Source organism: Lutjanus erythropterus, chromosome 23, assembly GCF_056507025.1.
Source record: "Lutjanus erythropterus isolate fLutEry1 chromosome 23, fLutEry1.hap2, whole genome shotgun sequence".
NCBI classification, from domain to species: domain Eukaryota; kingdom Metazoa; phylum Chordata; class Actinopteri; order Lutjaniformes; family Lutjanidae; genus Lutjanus; species Lutjanus erythropterus.
This window is the reverse complement of record NC_139339.1, coordinates 2423675-2441917: the sequence shown is the minus strand read 5'-3', so window position 1 is coordinate 2441917 and position 18243 is coordinate 2423675. Positions and strand designations below refer to the sequence as shown.

At 39.3% G+C, this 18243-nt stretch overlaps 3 protein-coding genes across 4 annotated transcripts; all 3 read right to left on the bottom strand.

Annotated features, from left to right (window-relative positions):
* Window positions 1-1775: 1775 nt before the first annotated feature.
* Window positions 1776-2675, bottom strand: LOC146305307 (uncharacterized). Its single transcript, XM_084713078.1, has one exon. The coding sequence runs from the start codon at window positions 2673-2675 to the stop codon at window positions 1776-1778; it is 900 nt and encodes a 299-aa protein (XP_084569204.1).
* A 3187-nt stretch (window positions 2676-5862) lies between these two features.
* Window positions 5863-6759, bottom strand: LOC146305306 (uncharacterized). The gene has a single exon (XM_084713077.1). It carries the CDS (start codon window positions 6757-6759, stop codon window positions 5863-5865), a length of 897 nt encoding a protein of 298 aa, XP_084569203.1.
* A 3963-nt stretch (window positions 6760-10722) lies between these two features.
* On the bottom strand, window positions 10723-14466 carry LOC146305305 (type-2 ice-structuring protein-like). 2 transcript variants are annotated; one of them, XM_084712929.1, is made up of 7 exons: window positions 14311-14466; window positions 14108-14212; window positions 13981-14016; window positions 13706-13812; window positions 13497-13613; window positions 11444-11555; window positions 10723-11066 (listed from the first exon to the last, which is right to left on the bottom strand). In XM_084712929.1, the coding sequence occupies exons 2-7, from the start codon at window positions 14166-14168 to the stop codon at window positions 10999-11001; spliced, it is 501 nt and encodes a 166-aa protein (XP_084569055.1). In that variant the 5' UTR covers window positions 14169-14212; window positions 14311-14466; the 3' UTR covers window positions 10723-10998. The 2 variants fall into 2 exon arrangements, with proteins under 2 accessions (XP_084569055.1, XP_084569056.1); XM_084712930.1 differs by lacking the exon at window positions 13981-14016.
* Window positions 14467-18243: the final 3777 nt, after the last annotated feature.

Here is an 18243-nt window from a genome sequence, read left to right as displayed (position 1 = left end):
CATCAGACAAATGACACAACAAATGAAATTGTCTTTATCAGTTTATTTTACAACATTTAAGAAACAGCTAGTAGTTGTTGTAGCACTAATACAAACAAAGCTAATCTGTAGGACCAGGATACAGAAAGTTCAATTCTAAAGAACTAAAGAAATAATAAAGTTTCATTTCAGTTATTTCTTTTTTAGCTACAGTGTCGAAGTTTCAGTGTGTGAAGCAGCACTGATGTTGACTTTCAGTGATTTATTTAATCTGTCCATTAAAGTGGATGTTTGACAGCATTCAAATGACCTGTGAACTGAGATCGCTGCTTATTCAAATCAGAAAGTATAATGTGACCCAGAACACCTGTTTACATGCTGATGTGGTTTAAAAGCTGCTCAGACAATCACCCATACATTGGAAGAAGATTAGTCCAGTGATGAAATATAAAATAAAATAAATAGACATTTTACACACAATAATTATTAAATCTAGGCTAATAGAGTTACAGTGGGAGAATGTTTTTTTTCTGTGTGTTTCTGTGACATTTTTAAGCATTTTTGCAAATTCACTACTGTCAGGGACCAAGCAGTGAGGCAAAGAGGAGAACAGGACTTTGTTGAAAAAAAGAGGATTTTTATTTACCCAAAAAATAATGCCAAACAATATAAACCAAGAACTTAATAACTAGGCCTATAAAAGAGGTCAACAGAATATAACTATACAAAAAAAATGACAACAACAAAACAAGGTGTTAACTGAACAAACTGACCTAACAAAATGAAACATGAGCGAACATATATACCAGCTTGGCCAAACCAACTAACACAAAAGGGGAAAACAAAATGGGTATCCACTAAAACTAATACACAGGAAAAACTAACTAAACCCAAAACCCCCCTCTGACATGGCTGGAGATGGTACGGCCCGATGAGCTGGCCACAGGATTTAACAGGTTGCACGCCTTGGCCACACCTTTTGCCTGTCTGGGAGGAAACCACCCCCACCAGCATGGTAACTCAAAAGAAGACAAAGAAAAATGATTAATACAACAGAAAATTTAACCTTACAGTGTGAAAATGTGTGCACTCCATTTAAACAGTGTAAAGCTAAAGGAAAATAAAGAAATTATAACTCAAATAAACGGCGTGGTTGACTGCAAATTAAATTAACCTGTGCATTGAACAAAGAAGTGAGGTGAGTGTGTGTGTGGTTTTACCCTCAACTGTCCATTTGTGTGGCCTTCGCCATCACAACTACATTACATGAGCTCTGTATGTTCACACAGAGTAAAGTCACAAAGTCTCAAGAAATGAAATATTTTCCATTTTAAACAGATAAATACAAGCGATCACCCTCTGAACTGAGGTTTCATTCTTTTACTGAATTAAGATGAGCTTAGTTGGTTCATTAACTTCTCGTAAAACACACTTTCAAATATTTAAACTCAGCAGAAAAACTTGTAAAACTCACCAACTCTGGTTTGGTTGAATTAAGTGCAAACAGTCAAACTAACAGCCACTAATGGATTGATAAGTTGATAAGTAATATATTCATCCAGTCACACAACCCTACCAGAAGCCCTGCTTGGTTTGTGTCCCCGTGCCTGAGGTTGCCAGCAAGGCGACCACACTGAAGGTGGCAACCTTACCTCAACGGTATCCCTGAATGTGTATACTGAGTCTAAGCAGATTGTGATGTGTGGCACAACCTCCCGAGCACCCTGGATAAACAGATGACTTTTAAGACGCACTTCTGACATGGTTTAATTTAATTTAATTCAGTCAAATCTCATTTATGTTGCTCTAATCCAATTCTCAAGTTGACGCAGTGTTGGTAGTTTTCCTGCCCGCTGTAGAAACAGCAGAGGCAACACCAGACTGCTGGGCAGAGAGAGCCAAGCTACAGACATCAGCATCAAACAGATCCCACGCTCTCCTATAACAGATGTAGTATACAGCACAAGAGACAACAGACGGGTCAAGAACCACAGCAACAGAGATCCCATTATTATCATGATGGTGTAGAAAGCCCTCTGCTTTGATTGGTCTACCCGCTCCCTGTTCCCGCCCACATCCCCCGGCCCGGGACGAATCAGAATGCGGAGAACAGAAAGGCTGCAGAAAGAGACGACAATAGAGGAAGAGGCTGAAAGAAGTAAAGTGAAGATGATGCCAAAACCTTCAATGTACATCAAAACATATATTGATCCAAAGCAAAGGAACCAAACACACCCGATGCTGATGTTTCTGATCCTGACCCCGCCTGACTGTCTCAACCCCAAGTAGGTGACGGGGTGAACAACAGCCAGGTAGCGGTCCACACAGGTGAGGAGGTGAAACAGAGTCTGTCCAGGTGGGATGATGGCGTACATGTATTTCCCCGCATTCGTTGCGCTGCTTTGATCAGCGTAGGCGCCGTAAGTGTAGAAGACAGACCCCAAGAGACTGATCATCTCCAGGACAACCATGTTAAAGGTGAAGATGTCAGAGTGGCTCGTCACCACTGTCGTGGCAACAGAGCGCTGTTCTCTCCATCGCTGGTAGCCCACGTAGAGGACGAAGATGAAGAGAGGGAGGAGGAAGACGTAGTAGATGACGTTGAGGGCTGTAAAGATCGAAATGCTCAATCTGTTGGTGTCGCAATCAAAAACTGTAGGTTGGAGGGAGAAGTTGGAGGATGAATTGAGGGACATGTCTGTTTGTAAGGACAGATGGAGACAAAGAAAGAGAGAGGGAGCAAACAGCCTCAGTACAGGTCATCAGATTCAGCTTGAACATTCCCTTCCCTTCAGTTCAAACCTCGACCCCCTTCACACCCACAAAACCTGTGACACTCCAACACGTTGTCACTTCAAACTTGTGTAGAAGGAAAATGCATTTTAAGAACATGAAATGGACACTGGTGTTTTCTGGAATTAGGATCACATAACAGAAAACATGGGTTCCATATACTGTATAATGTGATCAGATCATGCATGCATCTGTTTATAAGTAATTGCTATATGTTTAGTTGCAATCCATGACATCATTTATCTTTTACATAACAATTATTAAATATTGAAATATTTTTGGAGCAAAATCATCAGTTAAACGACAAGAGAGAGCATTTGGTAAAGATCGTGGAACAGCATGAATTTTCCCACCTTGTCAGCAGTGTTTGTATGTGATCGTCTTTCTCTGCGTCTCCAGACTCACTGACTGCTGTTCACTGGTTCCTGGTCCAAATGTACAGTAATGAATTTCCCTGTGAGACTGGGTTGTTAACAATATTCATGTGTGAGCGTGACAGATTGAAGCCGGAGATGTTTTGCATGCTTCAAAACCAATGTATCATGACTCCTGACTCTAAGTGACAGAAGGCAAATTTCATTCTTCCATGTCAGCATGAAACAGCACCACAGCTGCAGAACCACACCGCTGATGGTGATGTAATTTATTTGTTTATTTATTTTTTGAGAATACTTAGAACCCCTGACTGTCATCTGGCAAACATCCTGCACACTGTCAGGTGCAAATTTAATTTGTCAAATAGCTTGGTTTGTCCAAATGAATGTAAAACAAGGATGTTGTTACCCTCATTCGCTCGTTTATTTACTCAACATAATGTTTCACAATAAAATTCCATTTCCTGTTCATTTGTTACAGGTCTACAGAAGCCACAGAGGATGACAACAAAAAAAAAAACTCAGGTCAAAACACACAAGAAAATAAAGATAAATCAAATATTCATCAATATTCCCCAACATTCCCTTATTGTACTCAAAAAAGTCATATCATCTAACAATAAAACAAAGTTGCCAGTGGTAAATGCTGTTTACAGTTAGCATGCTAACATGGGAAACATAGCTACATGCTAAACATTAGCTTGAATTTCATTTAAATTTTACAACTCAGACATTTTGGAAATCTCACTCACTTTCTGACTTACAGACATTTAGCACATTTTAAGCCTAGCTTAATATATAGACTGGAAGTGGGTGGACACCCCTGGCTAACATCTGGCTAACATCAGCTATTCTCTGTCAATCCTCAGTTCATGTAATGCTACAAAACTACTTACACAGCACACCTCTGTACACCTGTTTACCAGACAGACGACACAATAAATTAACCTGTTTTTTACATTTATTTTCCAAAATATATGAGAAAGAGCTGCAACTGCAGGCTACTGTGCTGTGATGCTTCAGTGTGTGAAGCAGCACTGGTGTTGACTTTCACTGATTTATTTCATCTGTCCATTAAAGTGAGTGTTTGACAGGATTCAAATGACCCGTGAACTCAGATCGCTGCTTATTCAAATCAAATAGTCCAGTGTGACCTAGAGCACCTGTGTGTTCTCTCAGTGTTTAATGTATTTACATGCTTATGCAATAAAACGAAAACTCTGTGACTGTATGTTTCTTACCTAACCATACTGTGATACTGCAGTTTTTAGGTCTTTTGATTACAGAACCAAATATGAACAAAACAAGAGAGCTTCGTGTCAATTCAAGCACCAAGTGCTCCAACTATCAATCACTTAATATTGTCTATAAACAAGTTTCCATCTCACTGCAGCTAAAAAAATATATTAATATGCGTTGCCATCAAAATATTAGAAATCAAGTACATTGACAGTTCAAGCAAAAGAGGAGAGTTCAACAAGATTATATAATTAAAAGCTTCAGCCAAAACTCAAATGATGGAAAACCAGGTGGAAAACATCAAGGTATCAAGGTCAGTTATTACCTAACACAGACATGCAACTTATATAAGACAATTAATTAAATTAAGAATAAAATACCATGAAAAGAAATAAACCAACATAAACAGTAATTTCCATATATGTATACATGTAGGAAATAATTCTGTATTGCAAAACATGGTGGAAATTAAACTTTTCCACTTAACCCTATAATCTTTTTTGAATTTCTGTTGTTTCCAATCCTAAAACTATTGGATGGACAAACACACGAGAATATGACCAACACTTTTACTACAGAACCCTGGATGCACACACTTGGCAGCTCCTTTCAGATGTTATTCGTGCATGAATTCATTATTTTAAATGGGGACGTGGGACAAGAATGACTCAAAACCAAAAGCAATGTGGTTGTGTTGCGCATCCTTTAAGGCGCGCCCATTTTTTGGGGCGCATCTGCAGCGCAGAGAGAGAGAGACTTTTTTGAATGCAGCACTTTGCAGGTCATGTGGCAAGAGTTAGCCAATCAGCTCCACAGGACTTGCCTCAGTGAGTACGATCAGCCACTCTTTCATGTCCTGTGGAGCTGATTGCTGGTGGAAACGTAACTGATTATTGGCACAGCACATTTTCGGCCTGGATATCGTTCCACGGAGCACTGATAGGTTCGTGTTGGTGTTGATCTGGAGTGCATGTCAGCACATTTTAGAGGGCTGCGCATATGAACCTCTCCTTAGACTGAGTATTGAGTTGTTTAATAATGCAGGTATTTCTCACTTTGTCATGAGTCGATGCAGGTTTGTCCTGTATGGTTTGTATGCTTCCTATTAGAAGCGACAGTGGTCCAAGACCAGCTCTTCAGGGTGGACCAGACTCTGGTGTTCATACCAGCTTTACAAACTGCACCACGGGGGTAAACGCTCTAGGGTTAAGGTCTAACCTGACCAAACAAGGCTGGCGTGAACTGGACGGTGACACAGGAGTGAATTTTCACTCCCTTTCCTGTCGATCCACAGTCCGTATATGATATTAAACTCTAGTGTGAACCCACCCTTAAATGCAACAACTTAAAATTAGATACAAACAAATGGAATCTGCTCCATTGAGAGATAAATGTGATCTTAAATTTACACTCTTTTTTAATATGGTAGATTAATTTGGTTTAATCAAATCTCATTCATGCTGCTGTAACCCACTGCTCAAGATGACACAGTGTTGTGTTTGCAGGCTGGTAGTTTTCCTGCCCGGTGCAGAAACAGCAGAGGTAAGACCAGACTGCTGGGCAGAGTGAACCAGACTACAGACGTCCCCACTACACAAGCATCAATGAAGCCTACTACAGATGAAGTTAACATATACATCACAACAGAACCCAGGCTGCTCAAGAACCTCAACATCAGAGCTCCCATTATTGCCATGATGGTGTAGAAAGCCCTCTGCTTTGATTGGTCAGCCCCTTCTCTGTTCCCTCCCACCTCTCCTGGCCCTGGACGAATCAGAACGCAGAGAACAGAAACGCTGCAGAAAGAGATGACAATGCTGCAGAAAACCAAGAACACAAAGTTATACATAAAGAAATAATACATATTGACCAGCAGTAGACCTGGTGTTCCAAAGCTTATCAACCAAACACACCCAATGCTGATGTTTCTGATCCTGACCCCACCCGCCTGTCTCAGCCCCAGGTAGGTGATGGGATGAACAACAGCCAGGTAGCGCTCCACACAGGTGAGGAGGTGAAACAGAATCTGTCCAACTGAGATGATAGAGAAAGTGCTCATCCCCACTGTCAGTAAAAGTATTTGATCAGTGTAGGAACCATAACTGTAGAAGACAAACCCCAAGAGACTGAGCATCTCCAAGACAACCATGTTAAAGGTGAAGATGTCGGAGTGGCTCATCCTCGCTGCCGTGGCAACAGAGCGCTGCTTCCTCCATTGTTGGTATCCCAAGTAGAGGATGAGGATGAAGAGAGGGAGGAGGAGGAGGCAGTAGGTGACACTGTAGGCTGTAGAGATGGAAATGCTCAATCTGTTGGTGATGCACTGCTGAAGTGTAGAGTTAAGGAAGAAGCTGGAGGGTGAATTGCGTGACATTTCTGTTTGTATGGATAGATAGAGAAGAAGAAAGAGAGAGGGAGAAAACAAAGTACTCTGTGTGTGTGTGTTACAGAGCTTGAAGCTGTGATGCCAGGTTCTGGACAAGGTCGAAGTTTGGTTCATCCAAAGTTCTGTGTGTCTGGGTTGCTACAACCTGAGGGGTAAAAAAATAGGAACAAACAGAATGATCAGCTGATGTAAAATAGTAGCATCGAGGACATGCATTTTTATCTTAAACTGGTCCAGACACGTTATTGATCCCAAAAAACGTCTAGTACATTTTCCTTGTTTAGTCAGCTTGTCTCCAGACAGCGCTGTCTGTTTGTATTCTGTATTGATGCAAATAAACCAACATGGAGTTAAGATTCTCAGTCTAATTTCTGTTTCTTGAGAGTTTCTTGACATCAGGCAGGCAGTCAGATAGAGTTAGGGTTAGGGCAGAGAGTTCAGACCCAAGAAGATAAGGATAAAGAAATTAAACACCTGTCAAATATGACAACTTGTTCAGTTCCTACATTTTAAACTGACACTGCAGTTACCCATCTAGCATCACTGTTGTTCATATAGGGCTCACTGGTCAAGTTAGCAATAATAAATATGTTTAGGTAGACTTTCCACATCAAGGCACAACTGTTTGATACGTCATGTAATTTATGTGCGTCGCTCCACAGTCTGTTCAACCTTCTGACTCCTGCCAAGAGATACATAAGTATCCGCTGCCATACCACCAGACTGAAGAGCAGCTTCTTCCCTCAGGCTGCGAGACTGTTTAAGTCATCCTTAGCACTCCTCCATATGTTATGTTATCTCTTCAGCCAATTCTAATCAATCAAGAAAGAACTACATTGAAATCTCATTATACAATCTTTTTATACTACGTCACCTGACTTTGACAGCACATCGAAATATAAGACTAGGGGAACAACTACACAAATTACGCTAGAAGTTTGAAGCATAGCGGCACTGATCAAGCTGCCGTATTTCATGCATGAAGTGAGAGCAGACTGGTCCCTAACATGTTCAAATAAATGCATTAAAACTTACATCCCCTCCTCAACCCAAACCCCTGACACTCCCACTCCAGCACAGCTCTCTGACTTTCCCTCTGACTGTCTACACCAACAGAACAGCAACAGAACTCTAGTTAAGAAATCTTTTATGTTCATACTGCAGCTCACACCACAGTTTATAATCGCAGTTACAACTTATTCGTATTACATCCCAGTGAATGCCAGATAAATTATTTTATGAAAAATAAAAACTGAAAGACGCCTTAGAAAACTACTTATCTCACATTTTGTTGTATTTGGGATCTTGTATTTTTAGATAAAAGTTATTAGAGGTATACTAAAATATTTTTGGAGCAATATCATGAATTAAATGACGAGAAAGTATTTGATAAAAATCGTGGAATAGCAAGAATTTTCCCACCTTGTCAGCAACGTTTGTTTGTGATCGTCCTTCTTCTGCGTCTCCAAACCCGCCGCTGCTGTTCACTGGTTCCCAGTCCAAATGTACAATAATGATTTTGCGGGTGAGTCTGGGTTATTCATCACATTCACACATGTGTGAGAGTGACAGACTGAAGCCGGGGATGTTTTGCATGAATTTTGCAGAACAGGGTGGAGACAGAACATGAGGCTTGAAACGTTTTTTTTTGTTTGTTTGTTTGTTTGTTTGTTTATTTCCCTTGTTCTTGCTATGCCTTGTTCAATTCAAGCTGCATTCTTCCATATTTCTATATGAACAGTGTGTCAAATGAATACGTGTAATGTGACAGTATTTTAGAATATTTCTGTCACAATCTGCGTATTTATCTCTCTCTCTCTCCCCACATTCCCACTTCCTCAGGTGCTTTCATTGCTCTTCCTCATTCACCTGCTCCTGGTTCCCCGTCGACACTCCAGCCAGAGTCTAACTGACTGACACCATCTGCAGCAGCTCCTGCTGATCTGCAACAGGAGCTGCTGATTGTTACTTTGTGAGTTCATCTTGGTTGCTTTGCTGGTTTGGTTGAGTCTCACTGCTTTTATCAACCATTATCATCAACCAAACTCTGATAATCCTACTATACTAAAAATCCTACTATATACTACCTGTTGTTGGAGGAGGCAATGACTGACATGTCTGTTTTTATGGATGACTGGATGGACAGATACAGAAAGAAGAAGGCGAGAGAAGAAAAACAACCTCAGTCAATGTAAGACTTGGATAAACAGCAACAAAACACACAGAATGCATTCAAACCTAGACCTCCTTCACATCCCCACAAACACTGACACTCCAGCATTTTCTAACTCGCAGCTTGTCAGATTCAGCAGTTTGGTCAGTGGTCCTCCACTTCAAACTTGAAGACCTGTCTTAGAATTGCTGCAGCCTAAAATGCCTGGAAGTTTTTCTAAAAAAACGCAATATGTTGCAATGTTTTTAAACATTTTTTTTGCAATGAAATTACAGAAACAAGCAATAATTGCAAAAGAAAGTTGCATTTTTTTTGCACAATTCATTAAAAATCAAAGGCAGCTTATTCCAAGGAGAATAAAACCACACTCTGTCCTTAGTATTCGAACTAATCTTACCTTTTGGAGCTCAAACTCTGCAGCACAAAATTATAGAAGTGCACAGAGCATTGATAAATGTCAATAACAATGATAAATGTGTTCTTTTCAGTAAAAAAAAAAACATAAATCCAAAAAAGTTGCAAACAACAAATAAAAGCATTGAGTCGGTTCATTGAGACGTTTACACAGGGTCAGCTGTGATTGGTGGAACTCAGAGGAAGCAACAAAAACTGATCAAATTTGCAGAAAATCCTGTCCGTCTCCAAACTCACTGACTGCTGTTCTCCGGTTCCTGGTCCAAATGCAACAGCCTGACAGATTTTCATGTGGGGTATTAATGATGTTCATGTGTCAGAGTGATGGATGGAGGCGGGAAGTACTTTACATGTTTTAAAACAAATTTATGATATACATGTCAGTTGCAGTTATTTGATATGATTTTCCTCACATGAGACAACAATCAATTAGAGGATAAGGAGAGGAGGAATTGGGTGACATGTCTATTTGTGGTGATGACCAGATGGACAGAGAGGAAGAAAAAACATTTTCCATAAAAAAAAAAGCTGATCAAGTGAACCACAGCACCACCCTGTGGACAGATGAAGGCTCTGCAGGTTGACTGATGTACTTTTAGAAAGTAAAGTTGCTCACAGCGCAACCAGGAGGTGAGAATGATGACAGATGTTCATGTTATGATTATGACAGTGTAATGATAGTCTTATGCACACCCTCTATAATAAAATGTTACAATATATATTTACATATATATATTTTAATCAAGGCTAACTTCACTGAGCATGAAGACTCACACACCACAGTTTTACTTTGCATTGTTTGGATGCATTTATTTCAACAATGAGCTGAATTTAAAGAACAGGAGAGACAAACACAGACACTTGTTCAGCTTCTGGAGTTTTTCTGTTTTGGGAGCCAATATCGTACTTTTTAAGTCTGTTTTATTTATTTGATGACTGTGTATTTTACAACTTCAGATTAATGATGCAAAATATAACCAATTAATATTGTTACAGATTAAGACAAGATACAAAGAGGAATTAAAAGCATTTGTAGTTTTACCAGCTGCGACATGAAATTGCAATAATAATTATAATCCAGTAATATAATATACATGATTATGAAATGTGTCGTTCTGCATGATGAGTTCTTTGGTGTTTATACTTTTATACTTTAGCAGGATTTTTTACTCAGTGACACTGTGACTGTTACTGAAGTAGAAGATCTCAGTACGTCTTTCAAGAATGATTATTTGTGGGACATAAACTCCATTAATTACTCCAACAATGTAAAAATGCACAGCATTATTCAGTGTAATATTTAGAGCTCTTTCAGATGCATACTATAAACCCACACTGTAATAAAATATTAATGACAGAGCAGCTTTTTCCAATGCTTAAGACTTTTATTATTGCATAAAGAAAGAACAGATCACTCTGCAGAATATAGGTGAGATTGAACTAAAAGCATTCTTTTCATAACACATTCAGTCTACTCTTATTAAAGAGACAGTCCTGCTTCTGTTTCACTTGTCGCCTCGTACCTTAAGTTGTGTTACAGCAGTGAAGATATGAAATGAGACAGAGGGACTTCAGCTCGTATGTGAGACTGATGGGACGAAGACAGATGTCCTGGTGTCTCTGTGTCGGCCCAGAAATCATCACTTTTTCATGACACACACAGATGGTTTTTCAAGGAAGCACTCACAGTCATCCCAGCACTTCTGAGCTGCAGGTACAACAACAGCAAAAAAAAAAACAATGTGAGTCAGTGAATGCAGCACAAACCAGAACCTCAGATATGATGTGACTGATTTATCTTGATGGATTCAAAGAGAAACAACACTATGATCACTGATGTATAATAGATAATATTAATATGATATATAATATCAGAGTGATAAATGAAGTTGTAAATGATGTAATACTGTATTGATTATCACCCACTGATGTGATAGAAATAGAGAGATACACTTTGTTATATCTGAGCTGTTTGTCTGACATTCACCATTCAGAATTTTAACAATAAAATTGGCATTTATCACTTAGAAAAAACAAACAAACAACATTTACATCACTCCTGCATTAAAGACTGTGTTGTTTTACCTGAGTAATTAATTTGCAAACAGTGCTGCCCGCCCCTGCCGTCATTAGGTTCTCCAGAACACCAGTTGGTGTAGTCGAAAGGTGTACCATCAGTCCAGAACCACTGGTTTTCCTGCAGGACAGAACAGAATTAAATATTACAGGAAGTTCAAATGGTTTAAGTTATTCTCTTTAAGTAAAGTAAATGTCAAAAAGTGTATCAAGTAAAGTGACACAGTGGTGTGAGGACTAACCTAATATTACTGTTAGTGTATGTAACAGCAGTGGTGGACAAAGTACTCAACCCCAGTACTTGAGTCAAAGTATAGATACTCCTGGTCAAATATTACTCAACTACAAGTGAAAGTTGCTCAGTCACAATTTTACTTGAGTTAAAGTACTAGAGTACTTGGTTTTAAAAATACTTAAGTATTCAGAAGTACACGTTTATAAAAATACTTAAGTATTCAAAAGTACCAATTACAAAGTACATTTTCTAATATCAATACATGCCGTATTGTTTTCATGATGCATTTACAGAAGCTTGTAACTCTCTGAAACCATCTAATGATGCACTGATGCTTGTAGAACCACTCTGATACACAAAGTCTATAGAAACACCTATAAAAACTTCAGCATAGAAATACAATCAAAAACAAAAAGGACAGCTGTTGTCATTTTCTGATGTAACTGTATTAAAATCACTGTATAAAAGTAGATTGAAGTGAACTGTAAGGAGTTCTCCAAGTCTGTTAAATAACTGAGATTTCTTTCTGTCTTCAGAGGCACTATGTACATGAATAATGTGATATTTTTCACCCCAATAAAAACAATCAAACTTTAAAAGCTACCTGGAATAATGAATAATTATAATAACATCTTGAGATTTAATTTTGTCTTTCTCCTGCCATCACCATTACCACTTTTTGTTTGAATGAAAGAGGGAGAGCTTGCTTGTGCTTGTTAGTGCGCCTGGACGTATTTCTACTTTTACATCAGTCCCATTTGAGAGGAGCTACTGTGATTGGTTTCTTTCTGTGAGGAACACAGCATGTGACCAATTGCATTTTAGAAAAGAAAAAAACAGCAACAGCTGACTTCAACGATGTGCTCAGTCAAAAAGTAACAACAACCTTCCTAGAAATGTAGTGGAGTCAAAAGTACAATATTTGTTTTTGAAATGTAGTGGAGTGAAAGTAATAAGTTTCAAAAAAAACAAATACTCAAGTAAAGTACAGATACTCAAAAAATGTACTTAAGTACAGTACTCAAGTAAATTTACTTCGTTACTGTCCACCACTGTGTAACAGTAATATGAAACAGTCTACTGTAACTCCACAAACCAGAGGAATGATACTTAGGACCCAATATTACACCTGGTGCAAAGCAGAATTTCTTATCTTAGACCGGCACAGGTCATTTGCCATTTGTGTCACGTCTGTAAGATGGCAAATGAACTTGTACCTGGACTGTGCGGCTGTGGGCAGGAGGTCTAAAAATGAAGGAAAAACAAAGGTGTGGCCAGGAGCATTTGTTATCTTTTACAAGGTGCATTGGAGTTGAAACCACTTGTGCTTTTGGTGGGTTAAAACCGGTTGAAGTGCAAAGTCTGTAGAGCAATCTGTCTCTCTGCACAAGATAGCACCGGACATGTTCATCTGAAGCACACACACACGTCTTCACAATCACAAAACAGTATGCCTGTCTCTAAAATTATTCTCATTAATAAGGAATTTTTATCAGAATTATAAAGCAGAATAAATCTCAATAATTTTGCGCAGCGGTTATCAAACTTCTGATTCTGTTTCTTCTACCTACAGTCATGTTAGCGGGACAGAGGAGTGAGGATGAGGAGAAAGAGGAAAAGGAGAAAGAGCAGCAGGTCAATCCGGCTCAGGTGTTCAGCTGGACTGAGATTCAGCTTTGCAGTCAGACTGGGTCAGAATATAATAATACAACTCGATACAGTAAAGAATATAACACTTAATATAGTGTAGCATGAGTATCATACAAGATATGATCAATAAATATAGTATATATGTACATATTTATATTTATAAGAGGTGTAGTATACCTCTTGTGCATCAGAGCCTCCGAACCATCTTTCCAGTCCTGTCAGATCCTGGATCTGCTGGTACTCCTGCAGGCTGTGAATGGAGGCGAGGTTTCCACCCAGAGACTGACAGTTTTTCTACAGTGGAGAAAAACAGACAGATGACAGTTAACAAAACATCTGTTTATATGTACACAGAATATATTGTGCATCAAAGTCAAGCTCATCACCTCGGCTTTAGCCCAAGTCATGGCCTCTTGAACGACGCGGAACCAGCGACCGTTGATCGGAACCCAGCCGTCGGAACATGAAATTGACCTTTTGACGAGGTGACTCTCTGAGAACAAACAGAGTTTGATGAGTAATATTACTACAACATAAGCTGATATAAAATAACAAGATTTGAATGTTTAAACATAGAATACATAATGGAGCACAACATTTATCAGAGAAAAACTGGTCGTTGGCACAAAATGTAGGATATGAAAACATAAAATCCACAAACCTGTTTGACCATCTTTGGGTGTTGCCTCTGAAGGATCTAGAAAGTTTGACACTGCTGTTATTGACCTGGACTGTTAGTGTTTATTCACAGTATATAGACGTGTGAGACTTTGTTATATAAAACTCACCAGCAGCTCCAGTCAGAGCCATCATGACACAAACAAGTGCAGACACAGTGAGCATCTTCATGGTGAAGGAGACGAGACGATGCAGACGCTGAAGATGATGATGACCTTTGATGCAGAGAGACAGACACGTTACTGATGCTTCTGTATGAACAAGATAAATCAAACAAGGAAAATCCAAGATGATAAGAGAGTTTGTAGCAAACCTGCTGTTCTTGTCTCTCAGTGTCAGTGTCTTCAGTCGTCCTGTGGCACTGAGGGAGACGCACCAGCTCTTATATACAACTTCATATCTTCTCATCTCTCAGAAACGGGGAACTGAACACTTCTGATTCTCAGAAACAGGATCATAAGTATTATCAGAAATCTGAACAAGACTGTGGGACCACATCTCACACATGTGCACAAAACAGATGCGCTGGTGGATTTTCTGTCTTACACCAGCACAGTTGCCATTTTCGCCACGTCTGCAAGATAGTAAATGAACTTGTGCTTGATCTGTACATCCATGGGTGGGAGGTCTAAAAATGAGGGCAGGATGAAGTTATGATCAGGAGCTTTGCTATCTTGGTGTATTGGAGCCAAAACCACTTGTGTTTTAGACCAGCTAAAACCTGGTCAAAGTGCAAAGTCTGTGGTGCAGTCGGTCCTCACAAAATAGCACGTGTGTCTCTGTCTCAAAATTTATTCTCATTAAGAAGGACTTATTATTATGATTATAAAGTCTAATAAAACTCAACAGACCTGCAAAGTGCACATGTGACAGATCAGTCACATGACAGCAGGAGCAGCTGGAGTGTTTGTGTCTACATGTTTATTGGGATCCAGAAAAACAGGGATTAAACAATTATGATCTATAACGTACAGAATGACGTCATATCTGACCATGAGATCGGTCCAACCTGGGGAGAAAAAGGTCTATGTGCTTCTGTCAGGGTCTGATCCTGGGTGGATATACCTGCTACCTTTGTGTAATTTTGCACATGGGTAGTTTTAGCAGGACAGAGGAGTGAGGATGGAAGAAGGAGATGAAGATGAGGAGAAAGAGGAGAAGGAGAGGCCGAGCTGGATTGAGATACAGCTTCATGGACTTCACAGACCGGGTCGACTCGCCTCTCCTCTGGACCACGCCGTTTCTCTCCTCCACTCCTCAGCCAGCGGAGCTGCATAATGATGATGACGATAACAATGAATAATAAAATACATTGTGAGAATATTGTTCTGCTCAATCAGCTTGTCAGTGGTTCAGTATGAAGAAGACAAACAGCCATAAGTAATGACATGACATTCAGGGAAACCTTTTCCTCGCAAGGCTGACACTGTCACTTCTACTTCCTCAAAATGTAAAAGGTGAAGGAACCCAGATAGCACACGCACGGCTCGCTGATGTCGGCACGATGAATAAAGTTGCATCGGCGAGACGTCATATGGAGAGCGTTTGCTCATTTTTGAAGATGTCGCTGAGACATTTGGTCAAAAATGCTCTCCAGACGATGTTTGGACGATGTCTCAAAGCTGCACAGCGTAGCCTCTCTACAGCTTCTATGACCTTTATTTATTTATTCTATCAGCAAATATCTCACTATCTATGGTCCAAATGAACACTTATAATGTGATAGGAATATGGCAATATGACAATAAAAAAACAATTTACTTGATCATCAAAATAGCTTCTTAATTTTGTGTGTGAATAAATTAAAGAGACACGAATGATTCAAGTTAATAATCATACATTTATTTCAGACACTTGTATTATTTTGCGGTGCGGTCTGACAGCTCCGGCTTGACCGCGGATAGCTGCTGAACTCCTAGCTATTTTTTAAATATATTTACTTTAAGTGAGCCTACCTGAAGACCAGTCGTGGCTGACATGAAGTAGCCTCACATGCAACGTATCGATCCATAGCTGACCTATCACCGACTTTGAAATGGAGCACATAAACCCTCCCTCTGGCGAACCATGTCCCTGCTATGGGCCGATGCTTCTCAGATGCATTTACAGACGTCAGGAGTAGAATGCCGACGCACGATCTGAGGCCGACGTCGGCGAGACGTATGTGTGCTGTCTGGGAACGGTACTAGATTGGTTTCCCCATGATTTTAATGCCTGGTGGTTGTTTTAGTTCATCCTCCTGACTTTCATTTGTTGTTTTTTAAGACAATGACAGCCTTCAGTAATGACTTGGCAGTGATGGAACTTGTGAGTGCATAAGGAAACGACAGACACATCTTATGTTATCTTGTGTGAAGATAACATAAGACAGAACAAGCCAGAATTTCTATCTTGTTTTCTGACTCTCCTGTACCATCATGTGATAACAACATGCCGCTCACCTTTCCTGATTTTGCAGTTATCAGCGTGTATAAATCACCGACACATTCTCTGTTCTGGGCTCCTTCTGCCCAGCTCATTCTTTGACTGTGACTCTGCAGATGCCTGAGTGAACCTTACAGAAAGACAAGTTTCTCACTTTGTGCTTTATTCAACAGAAACTGCCACCACAGCATTAAGAGAAACTTTTCTCCTCGCAAGGCTGACACTGTAAAAATAATGCAGCAGAGACAAACTCATAAGTAAGTAAGTTACTTCTCTTTTTAAAGTTTCTTTCAGAAGCTTCTACTTTCTCCAAAAATCTGAACTGTGGACTCGTCAGACCACAGCACACTTTTCCACTTTGCGTCAGTCCATCTCAGATGATCTCTGGTCCAGAGAAGTCTGCAGGGTTTCTCGATGTTGTTGATATCTGTCTTTCTCTTTGCATGGTAGAGTCTGAACTTACATTTGTAGATGCAGAGACAAACTGTGTTTACTGACAACAGTTTTCCAAAGTGTTCCTGAGTCCATGTAGTATCCTTTATACAATGATGAGGGTTTTTAATGCAGTTTTTAATGCAGTGCTGCCTGAGGGGTCAAAGGTCACAGACAGTCAGTCTTGGTTTTCAGTGTTGCTCCTTACATGCAGAGATTTCTCTGGATTCTCTGAATCTTTTAATGATATTATGGATTGTAGATGATACATGTTACCTGTTGAATGTGCCAAACAGTTTTTTGAGCATTCAGCAACTTTCGTTGCAGGCATCAAATTGAGAATGAGTTTGTATACAAAAAAACCCAATAAAGTTTGTCAGTCACCAACAATGTGACCTTAGAACCTGGAGCTGGAGGTGAGTACTGAACTACAAATTTGAAAATCAAATCATCATCATGCATTAATACTTATCGCTTATTTATCAGTCAGTACCTTTGATTTATAGCTTAATTTAACTGCAAAGGTATCCAGTAAATGTGTGAAAACACTTCTGACATAATTAATCTCTTCTATTTCTTGTCTAGTTTTCTAGTTTAAAGAAGAAATAGACCACTGTTTTGCTTTGAATTGTCATTATGAAGTAAAGGTTGATTTCACATTGTGATGACTGTAGAATAATGACACCATCATCTAAAAAACTTGTCTCCCTTCTAGACTAAATTCATGATTATTGACTTGTTTTCAATCTATAAATGCTTTAAAACTGTTAAAAAGCTTACTAAACCTAAAGCCTGAGTGATGACTCTGAGATGGTTAATGTCACAGAAGACCTCATGAAATGCTCCGACTCTAACGATATACCTCACTCTGTACTAAACTGAACAGTTGGCAGCTCTGGTGACGTTTCATAAAGAGAGACATGTTCCTCGTTCTTCTGCAGTCAGTCAAAGGAAAGTTATAAAATGATCAGAGAGTTTGTGGTCGACCTGCTGCACAAAGGTCGACCTTCTTTTGTTTTTTACCTGTAACATCCTGAACTGAGGATGCACAAGAAACGATGAGAAACAGGCTGGAAGTAAGAAAGTATAAATACTTTGTTACTAAAGTACAAATAATTTGTTACTAGTGAAGTGTTTCCAGGTCTCTATACTTTAAGTATTTATGTTTCTGACAGCTTCTTACTTTTACTCCCTACATTTGAACACAAATATCTCTACTTTCTACTCCTTACATTTTCAAAACAGGCTTGTTACTTAAGTTTTAATGCATTTGATAGTCTTATGCACACCCTCTATTATAAAATGTTACAATACCATATATATTTTAATCAAGGGTAACTTCACTGAGCATGAAGACTCACACACCACAGTTTTACTTTTTTGTTTGGAT

Bases quoted from the DNA above. Each gene is read 5' to 3' on its own strand.
- LOC146305306 (XM_084713077.1), bottom strand. From the start codon at position 6,759: ATGTCACGCAATTCACCCTCCAGCTTCTTCCTTAACTCTACACTTCAG.
- LOC146305305 (XM_084712929.1), bottom strand. From the start codon at position 14,168: ATGAAGATGCTCACTGTGTCTGCACTTGTTTGTGTCATGATGGCTCTG. The intron at 13,614-13,705 runs GTGATGAGCTTG...TCTCCACTGTAG, and splicing joins TGACTTGGGCTAAAGCCGAG to AAAAACTGTCAGTCTCTGGG. The intron at 11,067-11,443 runs GTAAAACAACAC...TTGTACCTGCAG, and splicing joins TTTGCAAATTAATTACTCAG to CTCAGAAGTGCTGGGATGAC.
- LOC146305307 (XM_084713078.1), bottom strand. From the start codon at position 2,675: ATGTCCCTCAATTCATCCTCCAACTTCTCCCTCCAACCTACAGTTTTT.